Below are 18,939 nucleotides of genomic sequence, written 5' to 3'. Positions count from 1 at the left end.
CTAGTCTTTCTTCAAGTGGATCTGTGGCAGGACTCCAGGTCCCCAGGCTCCACCCCTGCTTGACCCAAGAGCGTCTGTTCTTTTCTCTCTATTATATCCTAGGGTTTAGCACAAGATTTATTTGCATGAATGGGGGCCTGCCCTGCAGTGGATAATCCCAGCCTCCCCACTCCCCCTCCACGGCTCCTCCGGCAGAGACCTTGATGTGGATGCGGTGGGACAGAGGAGGTGCCATCCTTTGACCCCACCCCCTACCTGATGGTGACGTCAGCCTGGAGTCCATACAGCTTCTGCTCCAGGGCCTTCCGGAAGGACATGAGCGTGTGCTCCGGGGCCAGCTGGGGAGGAAATGGGGGAGGGAGGAGATTTAGCTGCGGTGCCCCTCCCCAGCCAGCGGAAAATCTTCCATGTCGGGAGGCTGGGGTGGACCCTTCCAAGCAGTAGCTGTGTGACTCTGGGCACCCGCAGCTGCTCTGAGGCTCAGTTTCCTCACCTGTTAAGTCTCGCTGCCTCGCAGGGTTTCTCGAGAGGAGGGGAAGGCAGGGGCAGTTAGAGCTGATCTATATAAATGCTTGACATATACCGAGCACTTAAGCAGTAGCCATGATCGCTACATTATCGTTGTTGTATGCCAGGCACTGAGCTAGACACTGGGGTGGGAGGGCTTTTGTACCAGTCCTCCGCCTACGGCAGTCTTGGGCTGGGGCTGAATGCCAGGTTTCCTCCCCGAGTCCAGGTGGAGAGCCCAGGGGGAGAGGAGAGTAGATAGCGTGGCAGAGTTTCAGTGGGGGTGACCAGTTACTTCATCTTTACAGACCATCGCCTGGACTGTTATGGATTAAATGCCCCTAGCAGTTGCCTGGTATACAGTAAGTGCTTAATAAATGACAATTGTTAACCCTACAGCACATACATCAAACGATCCTGGTTCTAGCCCTGACTCTGCCATTAACTAGCTTTGTGACCTCGGGTACCTCTCTTTCTCCTATGGACCTCAGTTTCCCCACTTGCCCCTTCAGGACATATATTCACGTTCTCTGAGCGTCCTTCCAGTTGGCAGAGTCTCCTTCCCCTAGTTATGTCTGGTCTGAGGACCCTGTCATACCCGTCGCTGCCACTGGGGGTCAGCACCACACCAAGGATTGGGCTGGGCCCAGGTGCAGTGCCGGGACAGAAGAAAGGGCAGAAGGGGTGGGGTAGAAAGGGTCCGCAGGGCCGGGCTCACCCCCATCAAGACTTGCCCGTGCCCATTCTCTCTCCCTCTGGCCATGCTGTTCCCCAGCGTGTAACACACTTCTTCCTCTGGGAGGCAGGCTGGTCCGGAGAGCCGGCGATGGCAAGGGCTTTGGAGCTGACAGAGAAGGAGCGGCTCCACTTCCCATCACTGCCCTGAGCCATCACCTCTCCTTTGGGAACCTCAGGCTCTTTGGCTATAAAATGGGCTAATGCTGTCAAGTCGTAGGTGAGCTAACAGACCCCAGCAGTCTCTAAGGTGAGCTCCTTTCTTCCCCTTTCCCTGGGACACAGCAGCCTTGGGGGACCTCCTGTCTCCCAGTCCAGTGGTGGAGTCCCGCCCACCTTCACTGTAAATGTCCTGTGGCCAGGCCTCCCATGAGTGACCACTCAAGAGCTACTGGTGCTCCCTCCCTCGCGGTGGGGGCGCAGCAGGTGCACTGTGGGCAGACAGAAGGAGCGTACGCAGCAGGCGCTGCGGAGACCGTAGGGGGCAGAGTCTGTCTCAGCTCAGGTCTCCCCGGGTTTGGTGCTGGCCTCCTGGGAAAGAGGCGTGGAAACCCGGCCCTATGTGGATCTTAATTTTTAACAACTCAACTGTAAAAAGATATTTTTGAGATGAGAAAGGAAAATGGAACATGAATTCAATATCAGATAATAATTAGAAATTAAATATTTTCTACTAACAAAACAATCCATACTGGGGCCACCTTGCTCCTCCCCCTCACCCCTCCCCCCGCCTCAGGTCAGCACACCCTCTCTCCCCTGGCCTCTAGAGCAGGCAGGTGGGTAATCAGGCTGGTGCAGGGAAGAGGAGCTACAATCTGGGGCCCCGCCAGTGGGAAGGCTGCGCTTCTAATTCATCCTCACATACACCAGCAGCGTGAGGCTCAGAGGGGACCAGCAACCCCCAGAAACACAGGAAGCATGTGGCGGACCTAGACCCCAAATCCAGTCCCTCCGAATCCAAAGCCATGGCCGTTCCAGCTGGCTGCCTCCAGGAGGCCCCGGGACCAGCATGGGGTGTGGTGGGAGGGCCCCGGGGCCAGCTCAGGGGCAGGGGCCTCTGAGCCTTATGTGGAAAGTGGGCACAACAAGGCCCACCACACGCGGGGGGCGGGGGGTGGGGAAGGTGGGCTTCAGGGTGATTCGCAGCCCCAGCAGACTCAACTCCTCCTTTTCGAGCAGTTACTTGGAGGGACGCCCTTGACTACCCTGAAATTCAAGGGCACCGTGGAACTCCCAGTCCTTGAGACCACGGAGGACAGCTCCCACGGAGTCCCCAAGCGCCCCCTGGGGGGTGGGGAGTGGTACTGCCGCAGCTGAGAACCAAGGGCGGAGGTGGGGCAGTGGGAGAGGAAACATTTGTCCAGAGGAGGGGGGCCTGCCAAGGTAACAGGAGCGGCTGCCTCTTGCTCTGTGCGCCAGGCTCACGGCTGGCCCTTCAACGGGCGAACTCCTGCTTCCCGGCCCCGGTGCAGGCCCTCTCGCTATCCCAGGGCACAGCATGACACCAGGCACAGAGGAGATGGGAATTAGTCCGGGCTCCCACAGCAGCCCAGGGGCTGGGGAAGCCTGGCCCTGGGGCCCCCTCTCAAGGGAGGGTCTGTGTGGGGTTGCGGCGTCAGTGGAGTGGCCGGTGCTGACTCTGACTCCTCCTCTCTCCAATTCAACCCGGTTCCCCTGTCCGGCCGCCGCAGCGGTGGCCCCCGAGCTGCACCCAGCTTCCCTGCCCCCACACCCCAGCAGCTTCTCCCACTGCCTCACCCGGGCCAGCCTGGGCCGGCCGTCGGCCCCGCCTCCACCCCACACCCGGCATCTCTCTCCTGGGCCGTCCTAACGCATAACGCCGGGGTCTGCCAGGCCTAGCACCCGCCTGCGTCTTTCCCGGGCTCTCGGGGTAAAAGTCCAGTCGGTTTGGCAAGGTGTGTTCAGGACTGTTCAGGATTTGGTCTGTCCAAGCTCACCGGCCTTTTCACGGATCCTTCCCATACACCCCTCAAAAGGGGTAAAAGTTGTTTCTGCTATTACATGTGTTACATCCATTTCCTCAAGGTCTACCCCCTGGGGTCTTTGCCCATCTCCCCTAGAATGGCAGCTACCCCCCACACCCTGGTCTGTTAGGACCCTCAGAGGGCACTCACCATGGGGGCCCCGCGGTGGCCGATGAGGGCGGGCTTGGGGCCCAGGTCCTTTTTCTCCATGATGCAGGGAGAGGAGATGGAGAGAGGGGCCAGGTAGAGGGCGAACACCACCGCGAAGAAGGTACAGAGAATGGCCATCTGGGAGGCTGCAGACATGGGGCGTGAGCGCCGCCTCGGGGGCTGCCGGGCTCCCGCCAGGCCCAATCATGAGCCTGGGCAGGTTGGGGTAGGGATGCTGGGCCCCTCCTCCCTCCAGCTATCAGGCCCCAGGTGCTCTGAGGGGACCCTGCACCAAGGGCAGCCCCCATTCTTGCTGGGAGGGTGAACCTGGCCTCTCAATTCATACACAGACACACAGACAGAGAGACGCAGAGGAGGAAACACAAGCCGACTGAGGCTGCAACCCTCCGCGGAACCTTGGGCCACTCAACCAGAACCCCCCATGCTGAGGGTGAGGACCCCACATCACCCAGGTGAGGGCAGGAAAGCTGGCCTTGGTACTTGGAGGGCACGGGGGGGGGGGTGGTCAGGTCCTGCCCAGCTGTACTTACAGGACCGCTCTGCGCGGGCAAACTGTCCTGCCACGATCCAGGAGAGCGCAGTGATGGCAGCCAGGGCCCCCACATGCAGGAACGGTGCTGTGCCCTTGTGTGTGGGAGGGAGCAAGAGGGACCATTGGTTCCCAGCCATGCCCAGACCCTCTGGTCACCAATTTCCTGACGGCCTCTCTTGATCCATGGGGCAGGCAACTCTGTCTCCATTTTCCAATGGAGGAAATGGGGATCCAGGGACCCTGGGGTGTAGCACCCTCCCTGCCTCTGACTTGCTATGTGACCTGGACCCCTCCCAGGCCCCTCTGGGCCTTGGTCTGGAGAAACAGGAATGAGAAAAAGGTGCTGCCAGGTTTGAGGGTCGTGGGGAAGCAGCCGCCCTACCCCCCACCCCACTCACCTGCAGGGAGATGAGCAGCACCTCCCACTCGTCCTCCCACAGCTGGGCCACGGCCGACATGGCCACCACTGTGGACACCAGGATGACCACCAGCCCTATCTGGAAGGGGGAAGAGCCACCAGACAGAGGATCAGAGCAGGGTCAGAGCCTGGACAGCCCGAAGGTCCCCAGTGTATCTGAGAGAGGGAGAGACTGAGAGACAGACAGGAGAAATGGACAGAGCAAGAAGGCCTGGCAGGGAAGAGGGAAAGCAGGAAAGAGACAGGCATGGACTGAAAGAAAGCCAGAGACAGCCAGACAGAGATGACGGTGAGACACAGGCAGACCCAGCGAAGGAGGAGGGACTGAGCGAGAACTAGAGGAGGATGGAGAGGAGACAGGTGGGACAGAGCTGGGGTAGGGTGACGGAGAGGCAGCTCCGGGAATCGGCTTCACTGCTGGTGAGGAGGGAAGACTCTCTGCAAATGGGGGGCCTCCCCTGGGCCCAGAAGGTCGTCCACAGCCTCACCCAGTCCCCCCAACAACCTTTCATTCAGCATGACAGATGAGGAAACTGAGGCCCCACTGAGAACCATGACTGGCCCTGGTCTCGGGGCAGGAGCCTGATGCCTGGACCCATCCTCGCGCCCCTGGCTGGGCTCAGCCGCACTTCAGGCTGGGGCGAGTGGTGAGGCAGGTCCTGCCCCAGCCTCTGAGCTTCCAGCTTTGAATGTGTTATGGGGCTGCCCTCTCACCAAGAGAAGCAAGGAGCACAGCTGATGGAGGGCGAGATGGAACCTTGACAGGACAGGGATCTCGGGACGGGTGGGATCTGAAACACCTCATGCACTGCAAGATGGTCCCTGAAACTAAGTAAAGCCTGGTTTCTGGCTGCTCAGCCCCCATGTTACCCCTTGAGTCCTGGCTCTCACTGTACCCACCTTCCCTGCATTACAGGGCCTGCCTGCTAAGCCCAGGTCCCACCTCTACCCCAAGGCCTTTGTTCATGGCCCCCACGCTCCATAACAGGCCACCCAGGCCCCCACAGCCTGCCCACCACCGCCTCCAGCGCATCTCCCTGCCGGCAGGGCCAGCGCCCTCCTCTGCCCGCACCACCTTTCCTAGAGGCAGCCCCATTCTGAGAAACCGCCAACGACTGCCCCAGCTCTAAATTGAGTTTCTAGGTGGTGAAGGCAGAGACAGCGGCTGATCTATCTGGTTCCCTGCCAGACAGGGAAGGTTCATTCTTGCCTAGGATTGAGTTTTCCTTGGGAGGTTTGTCATCCCAGCCCATCAGCCTGGAAATGAATGTTCCAATAAGAAACAGTAATAAGGCTCAGATGGGTTGGGGCCTTTATGGACTGTGACGGGCCAGCCCGGGGAACACGGGGAGGGGAGGAATGCAGGGGCATGAGGGCCCAAGTGTGCCTGGCCCAACTTCCTCATGTTTATTCCCGTCCTGTCCCAGGTGAGGTGTTACCATGTTTGTTTCACACAGAGGACAACGGGGCTTGGACAGCACAAGAGTCTGCCTGCCACGCAGCTTTCAGGGGGCGGATCCAGAACCAAACCCCATTCCGCCTGTCTCAGAGGTCACACTCCTCCTGGGACGTCATGCGGCAGTGACACTGGAGCCCAAGGAGTGTCCTAACCATCCCTGAGAACTCCCCCTCAACATGCAGGCTCCCTGCCCCCTGCTGCTCCCTCCAGGCCGGCCCAGGGCCCAGCGCGCCTCTGGGAAGGCTGGCTTCTGAGAGCATCTTATTACAATATGTTACTAACCACTAGTGGAAATACTGGCAATAAAACTGATTCCCCATAATCCTAACGCAATTAAGGAATTTATTCTCTCTGAGTTTTGCAGTGGCAACCATTATGCTCAGCAGCATTATTAAAATGTTCAGTGTCTGTGGGATTCCCCCCACACACTGTGTCCTTAAGCCACAGGACCAGCACTGACTCCCAACAATGTGCCACCATTCCTTAAACCTACTGGAAAGGATCAGTCCCGCCCCGGAGGCCCAGCGACAGTCCAGTGTTCTCCACTGAGAAATCGGTCCTTGGTTTTCTATGTGGTGGGACTGTGGCTCGTGATGACAGGGGGAGGGGTGGAGGAGACAGGAGGGACATCCGTTCCTTCAGGGAGCCTCGCTGGGGTGCCGGGATGTGAGGAGCTGGAGCCCAGCCATGCAGAGGTGTGGCAGGTTGACCTCCTGGGGGCAGGTGGAACCTGGGTTCTGTGGTCCAAATGGCAGATGGCTGGCACAGGGTACAGGGCCACACTTGAGTCACATCCCTCGGTGAGTCTGCCTAATGGGAGACGCTAACCTCTCAAAGTGTGTTCCCTGGGCTGTGCAATAGGGAGAGTGAGTGCCCACCTAAAAGGTGTTTGGGACGAGAAATGAGAAAATGCAAGGGGAGTGCCTGGCACCAAAACAGGAAATGCTTACTAAATGTTAGGCGTATAATTTTAGTTTTTATTTTTTTGTGAGGAAGATTGGCCCTGAGCTAACATCTGTTGCCAATCTTCCTCTTTTTGCTTGAGCAAGATTGTTGCTCAGTTAACATTTGTGCCAGTCTTCCTCTAGTTTATGTGGGATGCCACCACAGCATGGCTTCACAAGCAGTGCTAGGTCTGTGCCTGGGATCCAAACTCGTGAACCCCGGGCTACCGAAGCAGAGCACGTGAACTTAGCTGCTATATCACAGGGCCAGCCCCAGCGGTATAATTTTAAAAAGTGGGCATAATATCAAGTGAACAGGATTATTACAAGGGTAAGTGACATACTGTGTGGAAAGCGCCTGACACGTAGAGTAAGTGCCCAGTAAATGATGGCCATGGCTGTTATGACGAGCAGAGAGCCAGACATGCAGGACACGCTCTCCAAGAATGTGCCTTCCCACACCGCAGCTGGAGGGACACAGGCTAGACACCAAGAACTGTGGAGCCTGGGCCGGTTGTTTGGAGGGATGCTGATGAAGAGAATGTGGAGAGATGCAAGCAGAGGTGCTGATGGGGCCTGGGCTGGGGGCTGCTGCCCCTACGGAGGGAAGTCAGGTGAGGACACGGACAGGAGCAGCATGGAATGACCAGTGCTAGGACAGGGGACAGCATGGTTAGGTGGGGGCTGTGATAAAAGCCCCTCATGGCAGTGGCATCTGAGCTCATTCTGGGGTAAGGGGTTGGGAGAAGGGGGGCATCTCAGGGAAAAGGCCTCCTGTTTCCTGTGAAGCCCCCAGCCCCCTTCAGCATCTTCCTCACCTCCTGGCCCTGGACTTCTCCTGGAGGCTCACCTGGGAGCAGCTTCTGGGAAACAGGAGCTATGGGAGGACTGGGGAGGAGGGGAAGGCCCCCACGTGGACACTCGGATCCCCTCACAGCCCCCAGCCTGCCCCAAATGGCTCCCTCCCCACGCCATCTTGGGCACCTCTGTGCTCCGGCCCTCCCCCTACTTGGGACTCAGAGGGGACCAGAGACTCTCAAAATAAAGGTCATGATCGAAACAATATAAAACTGTAGTATTTAAAGCAGTATGATACTGGTCTAAGACCAGAGAGATAAATGAAAGTAAGTAAAAAGCTCAGAAACAACCTAAATACATTAAAAAAATTTAGCATATGATAGAAAGTGGCATCTCGAATTAGTAGAAAGATGGATAAGTCAAGAGGGTCACGGACACTGGGGAGCCATCTGGAAAGAACAAAGTATGATCACCCTGTACCCCAAAATAACTTCCAACAAGATAAAAAAATTTAAATGTTGAGAAAAAGGAGAAACATATAATTACCAAATGATACCACAAAGAACTTTTGTATAATCTTTGAGTTGGAAAGACTTTTCTAAGTCTGACACAAAACCCAGGAGCCATCAAAGAGATGACAGATTCTTAAGAATAAAAAATACCTACGGCAGAATTACAAAAAGCAAGTCAAAAGATGGATGACAAACTAGGAAGAATTATTTGTAGTTCATCAGCCAAAGGGCTAATTTTAGGAATTTATAAAGAGCTCCGCAAATTAATAAGCAAAAAGCAAATCTCACAGCATAAAGAGCAAAAGATATGAGGAGACATACAGAAAAGGAAATGCAAATGACTCCAGCAGATGAAAGTTGCCAATTCTAACTCAACATAAGGGAGATGCAAAGGAAAACTACACTGAGGTTCCATTTTCACCCATCGGATAGGCAAAGGTCAAGAAATGTGCGCACAGTTCTGGGCAAAGGGGTTTTCCTAGGCACAGTCATACGGGGCTGAGGAGCATGAATTGGTGGTATCTGGCAAGGAGGCAATTCGGCGACAATTCTCACAATGACAGAAGTGCACACTCTTTACCCAGCAATTCCCCACCCAGGTCACTGCCACATCGTCCTGGCAATGAACTGAAAGCAACTGGGATGGCCATCAGGCCCGTCAACAGGGGACTGGCCAGGGAACTCGGGATTAGACGGTGGGACAGGAGCAAAGGATGGACACCAATGGGAATGCTCTTAATGTACCGAAGGGGAAGGTGCTCCAAAGATTTTGTTAAGGTGCAGAAGAGAAGGGATAGTGAGCTACGACTTGTGTTTACAGAAAAAGGAGAAAGGAAATGTATTTGTCTATTTGTATGTTCTTAAAATATCCCTGGAAAGATAGTAGGGGCATTTACACAGTGTACTTTTTTGTACCTTTTAAATTCCGACCCATGTCAATGTATTAGATAATCAAAAATTGTTTAAAACAAAGAAAAAGAATACGGATTCCTTAGAATCTTAGAATCAAACGATAGAATCTTGGAAACAATAGAATTTCCAGCCTCTACTTGAATACTCTGAGCCCTCCCTCCTGGGGCAGTGGGTCCAGCTATGGACCAGCTCAGCCCGGAAGGCCCTTCCTCGTGCTGAGATCTCGTGGGAGTGGGCAGAGGGGAGAGGAAGGCGGGCTGGCACCCCGGGAGCTGGCCCCAGTGCAGATAAAGGGATCTGATCCTCCTGCCCCCAGGAGAAGATTCCCTGCACTGATCTGCCACTCTGGCTGGCTCGTGCCTCCAGGGGCCCCTCCACCAGGATCAAGCAGGTGTGAGCAGGCCTGCTGAGAGCCAGGCCTGGCAGAGGAGGGGACCGCAGGGTGAACAGCCCCACCCGGGCTGCCAGCTGCTGCAGTTCCTTCAAGTGTCAGCTTTGCAGCCGGGAGAAGACAGCGCCTCACAGAGCAGACTTGAGAAGCCCAGAGGAGACCTCGGGATAGAGTGACAAGCGGAGGAAGGTGGGAGGGGACCTGGGGCTGCTGCCTGCTCTTCGCCCGTCCAGGACTGTAGTCACCTGGTTCTGACCGCCCAGCTCCAGAGCATGGAGGGCCCCCAGATGCCCACAGGCACCTCCCACTCCACACAGCCCAACTGGAGCTCACCACGTCCTCCTTCTGCTCCCTGCTCCATGTCCTCCAGGCTGGAAGTGAGCCCCTCCCCTCACAGTCACTTGACCCACCTCATGGACTCATGGTTACTTCTGGACATTTCTGCCCCTTCCTAAATGGTGTGCCCCTCTGAGCCAGGCACTGGGAAAGGAGAGATGGCCCAGCCCTCCCTCCAAAGCACAGGGGCTCTCTCTTGGTCATCTCTGTGCCACCCCTGTGCCCACTGGGGCCCCAAGAAAAGCAGGCATCAGCCACACACATTCAGCACCATGCATGCAATGAATGGTGATGAGAGAGTTGAGGCTGGGGATGGATGACCTCTCCCTGCTCTGGGCCCCGCCCTGAGTGGGGCACTGGGGACATGGAGATGGGTGAAGCTAATTCTGGCCTGCAAGGAGCTCCCAGACTGGGGAGGGTTAGGGTCAGAGAGGCAGACAGAGATGGACGACACAGATGCTCAGACTGTGGCAGAGGAGCCTGCCCGGGCTGGGGGAGCCAAGCGCCTGTGTAGGTGGGGGAGGAGGGCCAAGAAGGGTCCAGAAGAGGGAGAAGGGAGGCAAGAGTGGAGAGGTAAAGCAGGGAAGGGCCAGACACGCTGGGAGGACTGAGATGTCTCATGCGGCAGAGGCTGAGGGTGACTGTCCCGTGACAGCAGCTGGGAGCCATCTAAGGGCCTTAATGCTAGAGGCGGGGGTGGGGGGCAGAGGGCTGGGGGTTGGATCATCCCGGGAGCAAGGGGAGTGGCGGAAAGGGCTTTAAGTTGAGGAATTACGTCACGGGATCAGAGGTAAAACGAGCTCGCTGAAGGATGAAGAGGAGAGGGTGAGCCTGAGGCAGAGGCAGCCAGAGGGCGGAGCCGGGACCTGGCCTGGCAAATCGCACTTACTAAGTGGGAGACCTTGGGCATGTCACTTAACCTCTTTGTACCTCAGTTCTCCCAACTGCGAACTGGGATGATAACAGCACCTACATCACAGGCTGGGGAGAGGGTTAAGTGAGTTAGCATAGGCCGGGCCGTGAGGACAGTGCTGGGCACACGGGGAGCACTCGGTGTTGGCTACTAGAACAAGTACAGTCATGGTCCAGGGAGGGATGACGTGTCCAGCTCTGCCTCTGCTGCGACGGCCTCTAGCCTCCCCTCCCCTCTCCCAGCCCGTGGAGGCAGCCCTTACCTTGTGCAGCCAGTGCAGGTTCATCTGCTGCCCCACAGCGATGTGACATAGCGCCAGGACCTGAGGGGGGACCCACAGGGCGGCGGTCAGGCACCAGGCGTGACTTGAAGGCTTCCTCCTTCTCCAGGTCCCCAGGCGCCCGTCTCCCACTGCTGCTCCAAGCAGTCAGCAAACCCTCCCCGCAGGCAGCGGGAATGCCCAGCGCAGCCCAGCCCGAGCCTGGCCTCCCCCCAGATTATTCCAGGCCTCCAGGCTCCTCCTCCTCTAGGATTTCTCCCTCAAGAGGTCCCTGGGCCCTGCTGCAGTGGGACTGCCCAGTCAACATTTCAGGAGTTCCAGGATTCTGAGGCAGACCTGAGTCTTGTCCCCAAGGAGCCCCGAGTGCAGCCTGGGGAATGACCTGAGTCTGAGCGAGTGGCGAACTGGGAGCAGGAACCAAAGCAGAAGTTCCTGTAAGAGGGAGTCTGCAGTGGGCCCACAGAGTGGGATGGCTGTCACCGAGTCTAGGGGACACACTCCAGGAAAGGGCAAGACCAAGATGACCTCCCACCTCGAGGGAACCAAGCCCCAGAGCTGCAGCAGCCCAAGAGGCCCAGGGAAAAGCCAGTTGCCCTCTTTAGACCAGGGCAGGTCCCTCCAACAGCTCAGCACTGGCTAAGTCTCCCTTCCCCCAGGAGCAGGGCCACCTGCCCTCTGAGATGGCCCCACATACCAGGAGGCCTGCGATGTAAGTGAAGGCGGCAGCTGTGGTCATGAGGATGGGCACTGACCAGTCGCTCCAGTAGCCCATGCGGTTGTAGAGGTACCTGCCAGGCGGAGAGGGGCAGGGGTCAGGCCTCCACCAGGGAACAAGGATGCTCCCGTGGGCCGGCCAACTCTTGTGCAGCTGGGCTCAGTGCCAGGCCCTGCCCATTCAGTAACGATGGCATCACTCCCTGACCATCATCAGGCCTGTCAAGGGCTCACAGCGGACACCTGGGCATGCCACAAAGCATAAAGAAGAAAACAATTCCTCGTAGTTCTACTGCCCAGAAGGAACCATTACCAAGGGTTTGCTGACACCAGCCAGGCCGGGCCCCACTGCACACAGCACAGCGGCCAGGGTGTGGGCTTTGGAGGGAGGCACGTGTGGGTTAAAATCCCCACTCCGCCTCTTACTGGCTTGTAGGACCCTGTGGAGGTGACAAGCCTCGCTGATTCTAAGATGCCATCATTTGTGACATTCATCTCAATTTCAATGTTGAATTGTGAAAATACGGGGTCTCAGAACTGACAAACTGTAGCACCTGACTTCTCTAGCCTTAGTTTCCTCCTGTAAGGATGTCGGGATAAGTAATGCACTTCCTGGGCCTCCTGAGGAGGACGTGAGGCAAGCCGCGGGGTGAGTGCTCAGCCAACTATCTCCTTATTAACTCAGCATTTACTGACATCGGTATAAATCCAGAGAAATGGGATTTTTCAATAGCCATGTGGTCTTCTATTGAATTAATGTACCCTATGTAGCCAACCTCCTCCCAGTGGCCATTAATAGCTTCCAATTATTCACTGTTACAAAGTAACACAAAAATGAAAATTTTGCATGTATCTTTCTGTATTAGTAAGTATTTCTTTAGGATAAACTTCTATGAATACAATTATAGATAGGGCCAAAGGGAATGAACTTTTTAAGGCTCCTGATGGATACTGCTTAGCTGCTCTCCAGAAAGGCTGAACCACCCACATCCTCCCTGTACAACCGGGGAAACTGAGGCTCAGAGAAGGCAGCAACTTGTTCAGGGTGGTCAGAGAATGTGAGCCGGCGCCAGGCAGTTTCAGGCCTGCTGCCGTCTTGGGCCTTGGCAGCGGGCTGGGAGGGGACACCAAGAGGACGGTGCAGGCATCTGCCAGCCCCTGCACCCTTCCCTGGCTCTCAGCCTCAGATTCCGGGGGAAACCTACTGCCTGGAAGATCACTGAGCACACTCTTCTTACTGTGCAGTTGGGGAAACTGAGGCCCAAAGAGGGGTGGCCCTGCTCCTGGCAGCCACTCCTGAAAGATGTTTGGTTCCACTTGTCTCTCACTTTTGGCAGACAGCCCTCCACAGCAGCCCGGACGGCCCTCCCTGCTCTCCTCGGGCAGCGCTGACCCGCCAGGTCTTACTCACAGGTCTTGCTCTCCCTGCAGGAACGATCCCAGAGCCTCTGGGGACCATGAGCGTCAGGGTCTCCTGAACCCCAGCAGCGACTCCCAGCACTGGAGGTGACAGGCTGAGGGCGCTGCAGGTTTCAGGCCATCCCTAAGTCCCAGGTTAGGCCTTCCGTGTGCAGCCTCCCAGAGAGGGCGGGCACCCATCCTCCGCTTGAGCCGCCCAGTGACAGGGAGCTCACCCTCTGAGCAGAGTGGCGTAGCTCCATAGACAGCATGATACAGTCAGTCAGGCTCAAGTCCCCGTCCCAGATCTGTCTGCATCTCGCTGTGTGACTTTGGAAAGGCTACTTAACTTCTCTGAGCCTCAGTCTCCTCAGACTGTCCTCAATATGTGTTTCTGGCAGTAACTGGTTATGTGGCCGTGGGTGAGTCCTGCCCCTCTCTGGGCCTTAGTTTCTCCATCTGTACATGAGAGGGGCGGACCCAATGATCTCCCAGGCAGCAGACCGCCGGGTCAGCAGAACTGCCCAGTCTGCAGTCGAGGGCCACCAGGGAAGGTCCCATTTATCCGCAACAGTGCTGTGCTTCGGATACTTGCGAGGATGAATAATTGATTTATGGTATTTAATAAAGGCCAGAGGCCACCCCTGGGGCTCAGCTGGGGCTCCGGCTCATCTCACCAGGCTGCAGCGGGACAGCAGCGCGTCCTTTATTGGGCTCATTAATAACAGAGACACAGCCTAGCGCCGTGCAGAGGAGAGTGGATGCTCAGACCCTAGGAACGGAATCTTAGGATCATCACAGACTCCTAGAACCACGGCCCACCACAAGCCCAGAGTCCTAGAAATCCCAAATCCTAACACCATGACCACCTTACAGCTGCAGATTCAGCTTCCCAGGGAGCAGCCCTCAGGTTTAGGTGGAGCTTTGAGCCCTGTCAAGTTCACTATCTCATTTCATCCTCAGAAAGGCCTGATGAGGTCCCCATTTTACAGAAGAGGACACTGAGGCTCAGAGAGGACCAAAGACTTGCTCACAGTCACACTGAGCTGAACTTCTGACAACACAGGAAGGGGAGTGAGCAGGGCTGGCTTCCAAGCATCAGCTTGCCCCCACCTGGCTGTGTGACGTTGGGCCTCAGTTTCCACACCTGTCAATGGAGGAGTTCCCACTAGAACCCAGGGTTCCTTCCCCTCCTCCCACGGCCTTTCACCAATTGACAAAGGCAGGAAATAGAGGCAGGAGCGAGGAAGAAACAGGTGCCCTCCTGTACCCAGGCAGCAGCCTCAGCCTTGCCCTTGGACCTGAGGCTGGTGCTCACAAAGAAGCTGAGCTGTCTCAGAACCAAACCATCTGCCTGCCTGCTGCCCAAGGCCCTGCTCAGGGAGTTCCGAGGCCTAGGGGCTGGGGCCACCTCCTCTGCTGAGGCCTGGGTCTCTCCAGGCCTTGGAGTTCTTGTCTACAAAGGGGCCCAGGGCCCCAGCCCAGCACTGAGCCCCGCCGCAGCCTTACATTCCTATTTTCCATGATGGCAGCGCAAGGAAGGAGTTCCCTGTTCTCCCCAGCTGGTCTTGGTTCCCGCTAAGCCTTTGTTCTTCCCAGAGGACCCTGCCCCCAAGGCCACACAGAGCTGGTGGCAGAACTCTGAGGACCAGCCTGGGAGAGGCTCAAACCCAAGCCCCACCACCAGCCCCGTCCCAGCCCCCGGAGGCCCAGGCCCTCGTCCCTCCCACCCACTCACCAGTTGAATTCGTCGTAGTCATTGTGCGCTTCCCACCAGAAGTAGAGCCAGATGAGTGTGAGGCCGAAGGTGAAGGTGAGGAGCAGGAACCACAGGCGCTCCCACTGGAAGAGCAGCCGAGGAAAGGGGTCAAGTGGGGTCAGGGCTGGCCCTGCAAGCCGCCTCCCACCAAATGCTCCCTCCTCTTCCCCCTTAGTAGCCAAACCTGCCAGGTAGGAATTACTACCCTCTTCACACTGGTGGGGACCTTAGGCTCAGAGAAGGGAAGTGACCTGTCCAACATCACAGAACCAGAAGTTGCAAAATAGTGGGGAGCTAGGAACAGGATCAGGGGTCCACCCCAGAGCTGGGCCCGTTTTGCTGTAGCCCGAGGCCTTTCCAGCGTGTGAGGTTACCCTATTCTGGCGATGGCCCCCGGAAGCAAAGGCAGTGTGGGCCCTAAGCTTTTGCACTGGCCTGGTGGTCACATCCCTCACCTCCTTCCCTCCTCACATAGGCCTACAAAACAGGTGCTGTTCTTCCGCACCTCTGCCCTATGCTACCCATAAAAACACTGAGGCCCAGACAGGCAAAGCAACTTGCCCAAGTCACAGAGCAAGTTAGCAGAGGGTTAAAGACCAGCTGCCCCCTCCCCTCCGGACTTGAGGAAGTGTTCAGCCGCCTCCCCCAGGCGCTGGCCCCTCCGGACTGGGGAGGCCGCCCCTCTGTCTGCTGCAGGGATGGGGGTGGGGTGGTGGGGGCTGCTGACCGCCCCTGCTGCTTCCCAGCGGCTGGCTCAGAGGTCCACAGGCGCTTCCGGCCAGGTGCCCAGGTCTATCCCTGCTTTCATCCATCCCCTTATCTCAGAAGCACAACAAGCTCAGAACATCCTGCCCTCTGGAAACTGCTGAGGTCATCAGAACAAAGCCACAGCCGTTGAGGGGAAGACAGTGCAGGAGAGAACCAAGACCACTCGCCCCTGGAGGGCTGGAGGGCTGGAGGAGTCGGGGCAGCTCCCGCCTGGCACTGCCCAGGCCCCGGGCCAGGCTCCCTGCAGCTCACCCTGGCACAGGACAGCCAGCCCCAGGGGTGGCTCTAACCCCAGCTTACCTCTTGATGGCTCCTCACTGCTAAGCCAAGCAGGGAGGCCCCTCTGGGGGTGTCCCCTGGACCTCTCTAGCTTCATCCCCCGACCAGTTCCCTCACCATGGAAGGGCCACTGTCCCCTGGGCTTGCGCACCGAACATTCACATTCGCCTTTCGAATCAGCTCAAATTATCACCTCCTCTGTGAAGCCTCCCTGGACTCCGCCCCTGCCACCATGCTCCCTCCTTGGGGGGGGGCCCCCACCATCAGTGTCCCTGCCCTTAAACTTGTACTCTGTGCACGGTGACCTGCTCATGTGACTGTGTCTCCCAGAAGACAACTGTGTCCCCGGGGGTTCTGCAAGGACAGGGACGGGGCCTGCCTCCACTCCCTTGGTGGTTATGACTGTCAGAAGAGGAGGGAATGTTCCCTTGCTGCCCAGGATACCTCCACCCTGGGCCCCCAAGAGACCCGCAGTGGAGTGGTCCCGCATAGTGTCTGCAGCCAGAGGACTCCCTGCCCTTCACTTAGATGCTACATGACCTCGGACACCAAAAGCTGACGGAACCGTTCTGTGCCTCAGTTTCCTCCTCTGTGAAACGAGGACGATAACAGCACTTACACCACGGGATTGATGTGAGAATTAAATGAGATAACACAAGTCGAGTGCGGGGACCACGGCTGGCAGGCAGCAGAGCTCGGTCAGCGCAAGTGCGCCTTCCTGTCTGCAGCACCGGGACAGGTCCTCAGGCCCAAGCCACAACCGCGCCATCGGGCACCCGCTGCGGGCCTTGCCAGGCAGGAGGGCTCGAGCCCGGGTGACAGCCAAAGCAGCCCCACCACACACTGTCATGTGCAGAGCCAGGCTGCCCGGCCCCGCTTTGTGCAGAGATGTGGGGGGTCCCTGAAGCCGCTTTGCAGCAGGCGGAAGGGTGGCTTCTCCGAGGGCAGGCCCCACTCAGACACGGGTGGCGCAGCCCCAGCTCCAGGCCCGGCGGGGCTCAACCTCACACAGGAACCGGGAAACCCCGGTTGGGAGCGGGGCGAGCCATTGCCCTCCGGGAGCAATGGAACCCAGGTAGCCACTGGCCAAAGAACAGCTGGGACTGTCTGGAAGAGCAGAGAAGGGCCACAGTTCAGTGCTGCTTCCTGTGGCTGGGTCCTGGGCCCCAGAGGGGCTGGCCCACACTGCCACATCTGAGCCAGCACCCCCAGCATCCCCCACCCCCCCAGTCCTTCTAAGGGTCCCCCTTGCTGCCTCCAATTCTTACTTGCTCACGAATAAGAATTTATTTGCCCCATCTCCTGCAGAGAGCAGCTGCTGGGTCCCAGGCCAGCTAAAACATCTGGGTCTCCCAGCACTGATGCCCCTGTGGTCATGTCACTCTCCAAGCTCTGTGTCCCCAGTCCCCGCCTCTGCCCCACACATGCGCTTTACATGCCATGCAGGAAATCACCCACACTTCCTCAAACAGGCTCTCTCAGGCCCAGTGCCTTTGCACAAGCCAGACCCTCCATCTAGAAAGCAACCTAGTCCAGGGGGCAACTCCTCCCCCTCCGGGGCCTTTCCTGTCCCAGCAGGGAGCCTCCGGTCTTCTCAGAGCTCCCACAACCCTTGCCCGGGTGTCTGTTACACAGCACAGAGCCCACAGTTCCACAACTGTCTCTCTGTGTGTCGGTCTCCCCTATTATACTGTGAGCGCCTTGAAGATCTGGGCGGTCTTCGTATTGCCAGGTGGGGTAGGAACTTAAGAGATTTAACAGTGAAATGGCAGGTGAGGAGGGGCTGGCCCAGTGGTGTAGCGGTTAAGTGCATATGTTCTGCTTTGGCAGCCTGGGGTTTGCCAGTTCAGATTCTGGGTGCAGACCTACACACCGCTTGTCAACCCATGCTGTGGCAGGCGTCCCATGTATAAAGTAGAGGAAGATAGGCACGGATGTTAGCTCAGAGCCAGTCTTCCTCAGCACAAAGAGGATTGGCAGCAGATGTTAGCTCAGGGCTAATCTTCCTCAAAAAAAAAAAAAAAGAAAGAAAGAAATAGTAGGTGAGGAAACACCCTTCTCTACTCTGACATGAGTGGACCCACCCAAGATGGAGTTCACTGGGGGCTTCCTACCCCACCCTGACAGAGGATCCCTTAGTCTTCTGTGGACCCCGAGCTGGTGGTGGTGAGTGGCCATCTGTCCACAGAGATGGCTCTACCTCAGCAGGCGTGAGGCCACTGCACCTCTGACCAGCAGACAGGTTCTGAGACAGGCCCAGCGACGGGGGAGCCTCAGCCTACGGTGTGCCCTGTTGCAGGCAAGCAGCCTGGAGGTCGATAGGTGGTGGGACCAGGAGCTAGCTGCAGGGACAATGACAAAGATGCTGAGGAGATGTCCTGTGGCGAGCTGAGATACAGGACCCAAGGGCAATGCTGACAGGTGGCCAGGAAGACAGCAGGGATCAGGACAGCCCACGGCACCCAGGGGTCTCGTATATTGTCCTCACTTGGCCAGATCCTGACAGTGGAGCAGGGAGGACAGGGCAAGGATAAGGGCTGTCCAGCCCCACCCTGCAAACCAGCCAGGGTGACAAGATAAGAGCAGGCAGGTGGGTGAGCCAGCCAGGGCGCAGCAGGGATGGGGGCAGGGCCTAAGCAACAAGGACCTAGGAACCCCATTATCAGAACTGGGCAGGAGCTTGGATGGGGGCCACCCAGGGATGAAAGTCCTGGGAGCGGGCAGCCAGGGGCCCCAGGGCCACGGGGACCTGTAGACGGGGGTGAAGAGGCCCCACTGCAGCGGGGAGGGAAACGGCGCTCAGAACAATCAGAGGAAAAACCTGAAGGGCACAGGCTGGAAGAAAGGGGAGCGGAAGGCCAGGAATAGTGGGAGGAAGTGGTGGGGAGCAGCTCACTGACAGAGGCTCCAAATGGCACTAATTGTCCTTGTCGGGGGCCTTACAGAAGAGAGCCTGTTTCACCCCTTAACAAGCTAGCCTGGCCCTGCTCCCAGGAGATGCAGGTTGCAAGGCCGCTGCCACGCTGGGCAGGACAGTGGGTCCACTGGCACTGTCACCTCTCAGTCTGCACGATGCCTGCGGTTATTCACTCGTGCGTATTTATCCCCATCCGAGAGCAAATGAAGAC

General features: G+C 57.5%; 1 protein-coding gene and 1 long non-coding RNA gene across 12 annotated transcripts in view; one reads left to right on the top strand and one right to left on the bottom strand.

Moving 5' to 3' along the window:
- The window catches only part of GDPD5 (glycerophosphodiester phosphodiesterase domain containing 5), an 85,873-nt gene that overhangs the window by 10,960 nt on the left and 55,974 nt on the right, over positions 1-18,939 (bottom strand). For 6 of the 11 annotated variants that reach the window (XM_070624122.1, XM_070624119.1, XM_070624124.1 and 3 more), the window contains 7 exons: positions 14,744-14,847; positions 11,588-11,681; positions 10,876-10,935; positions 4,329-4,427; positions 3,929-4,022; positions 3,378-3,523; positions 256-338 (listed from right to left, as the gene is read on the bottom strand). In XM_070624122.1, coding sequence (XP_070480223.1) covers positions 256-338; positions 3,378-3,523; positions 3,929-4,022; positions 4,329-4,427; positions 10,876-10,935; positions 11,588-11,681; positions 14,744-14,847 — 680 coding nt within the window. Of the gene's footprint in view, positions 1-255; positions 339-1,225; positions 1,352-3,377; positions 3,524-3,928; positions 4,023-4,328; positions 4,428-10,875; positions 10,936-11,587; positions 11,682-14,743; positions 14,848-18,939 lie in introns of all 11 variants that reach the window. The other 5 variants (XM_070624115.1, XM_070624117.1, XM_070624116.1 and 2 more) reach the window with 2 other exon arrangements.
- On the top strand, positions 112-1,443 carry LOC139083958 (uncharacterized). The gene is made up of 3 exons (XR_011541157.1): positions 112-228; positions 816-869; positions 1,314-1,443. It is a non-coding gene; the product is annotated as an uncharacterized lncRNA (long non-coding RNA).

Source organism: Equus przewalskii, chromosome 6, assembly GCF_037783145.1.
Source record: "Equus przewalskii isolate Varuska chromosome 6, EquPr2, whole genome shotgun sequence".
Lineage (NCBI taxonomy): Eukaryota > Metazoa > Chordata > Mammalia > Perissodactyla > Equidae > Equus > Equus przewalskii.
The sequence above is the reverse complement of the archived record's forward strand: the minus strand, read 5'-3'. Positions and strand labels throughout refer to the sequence as shown.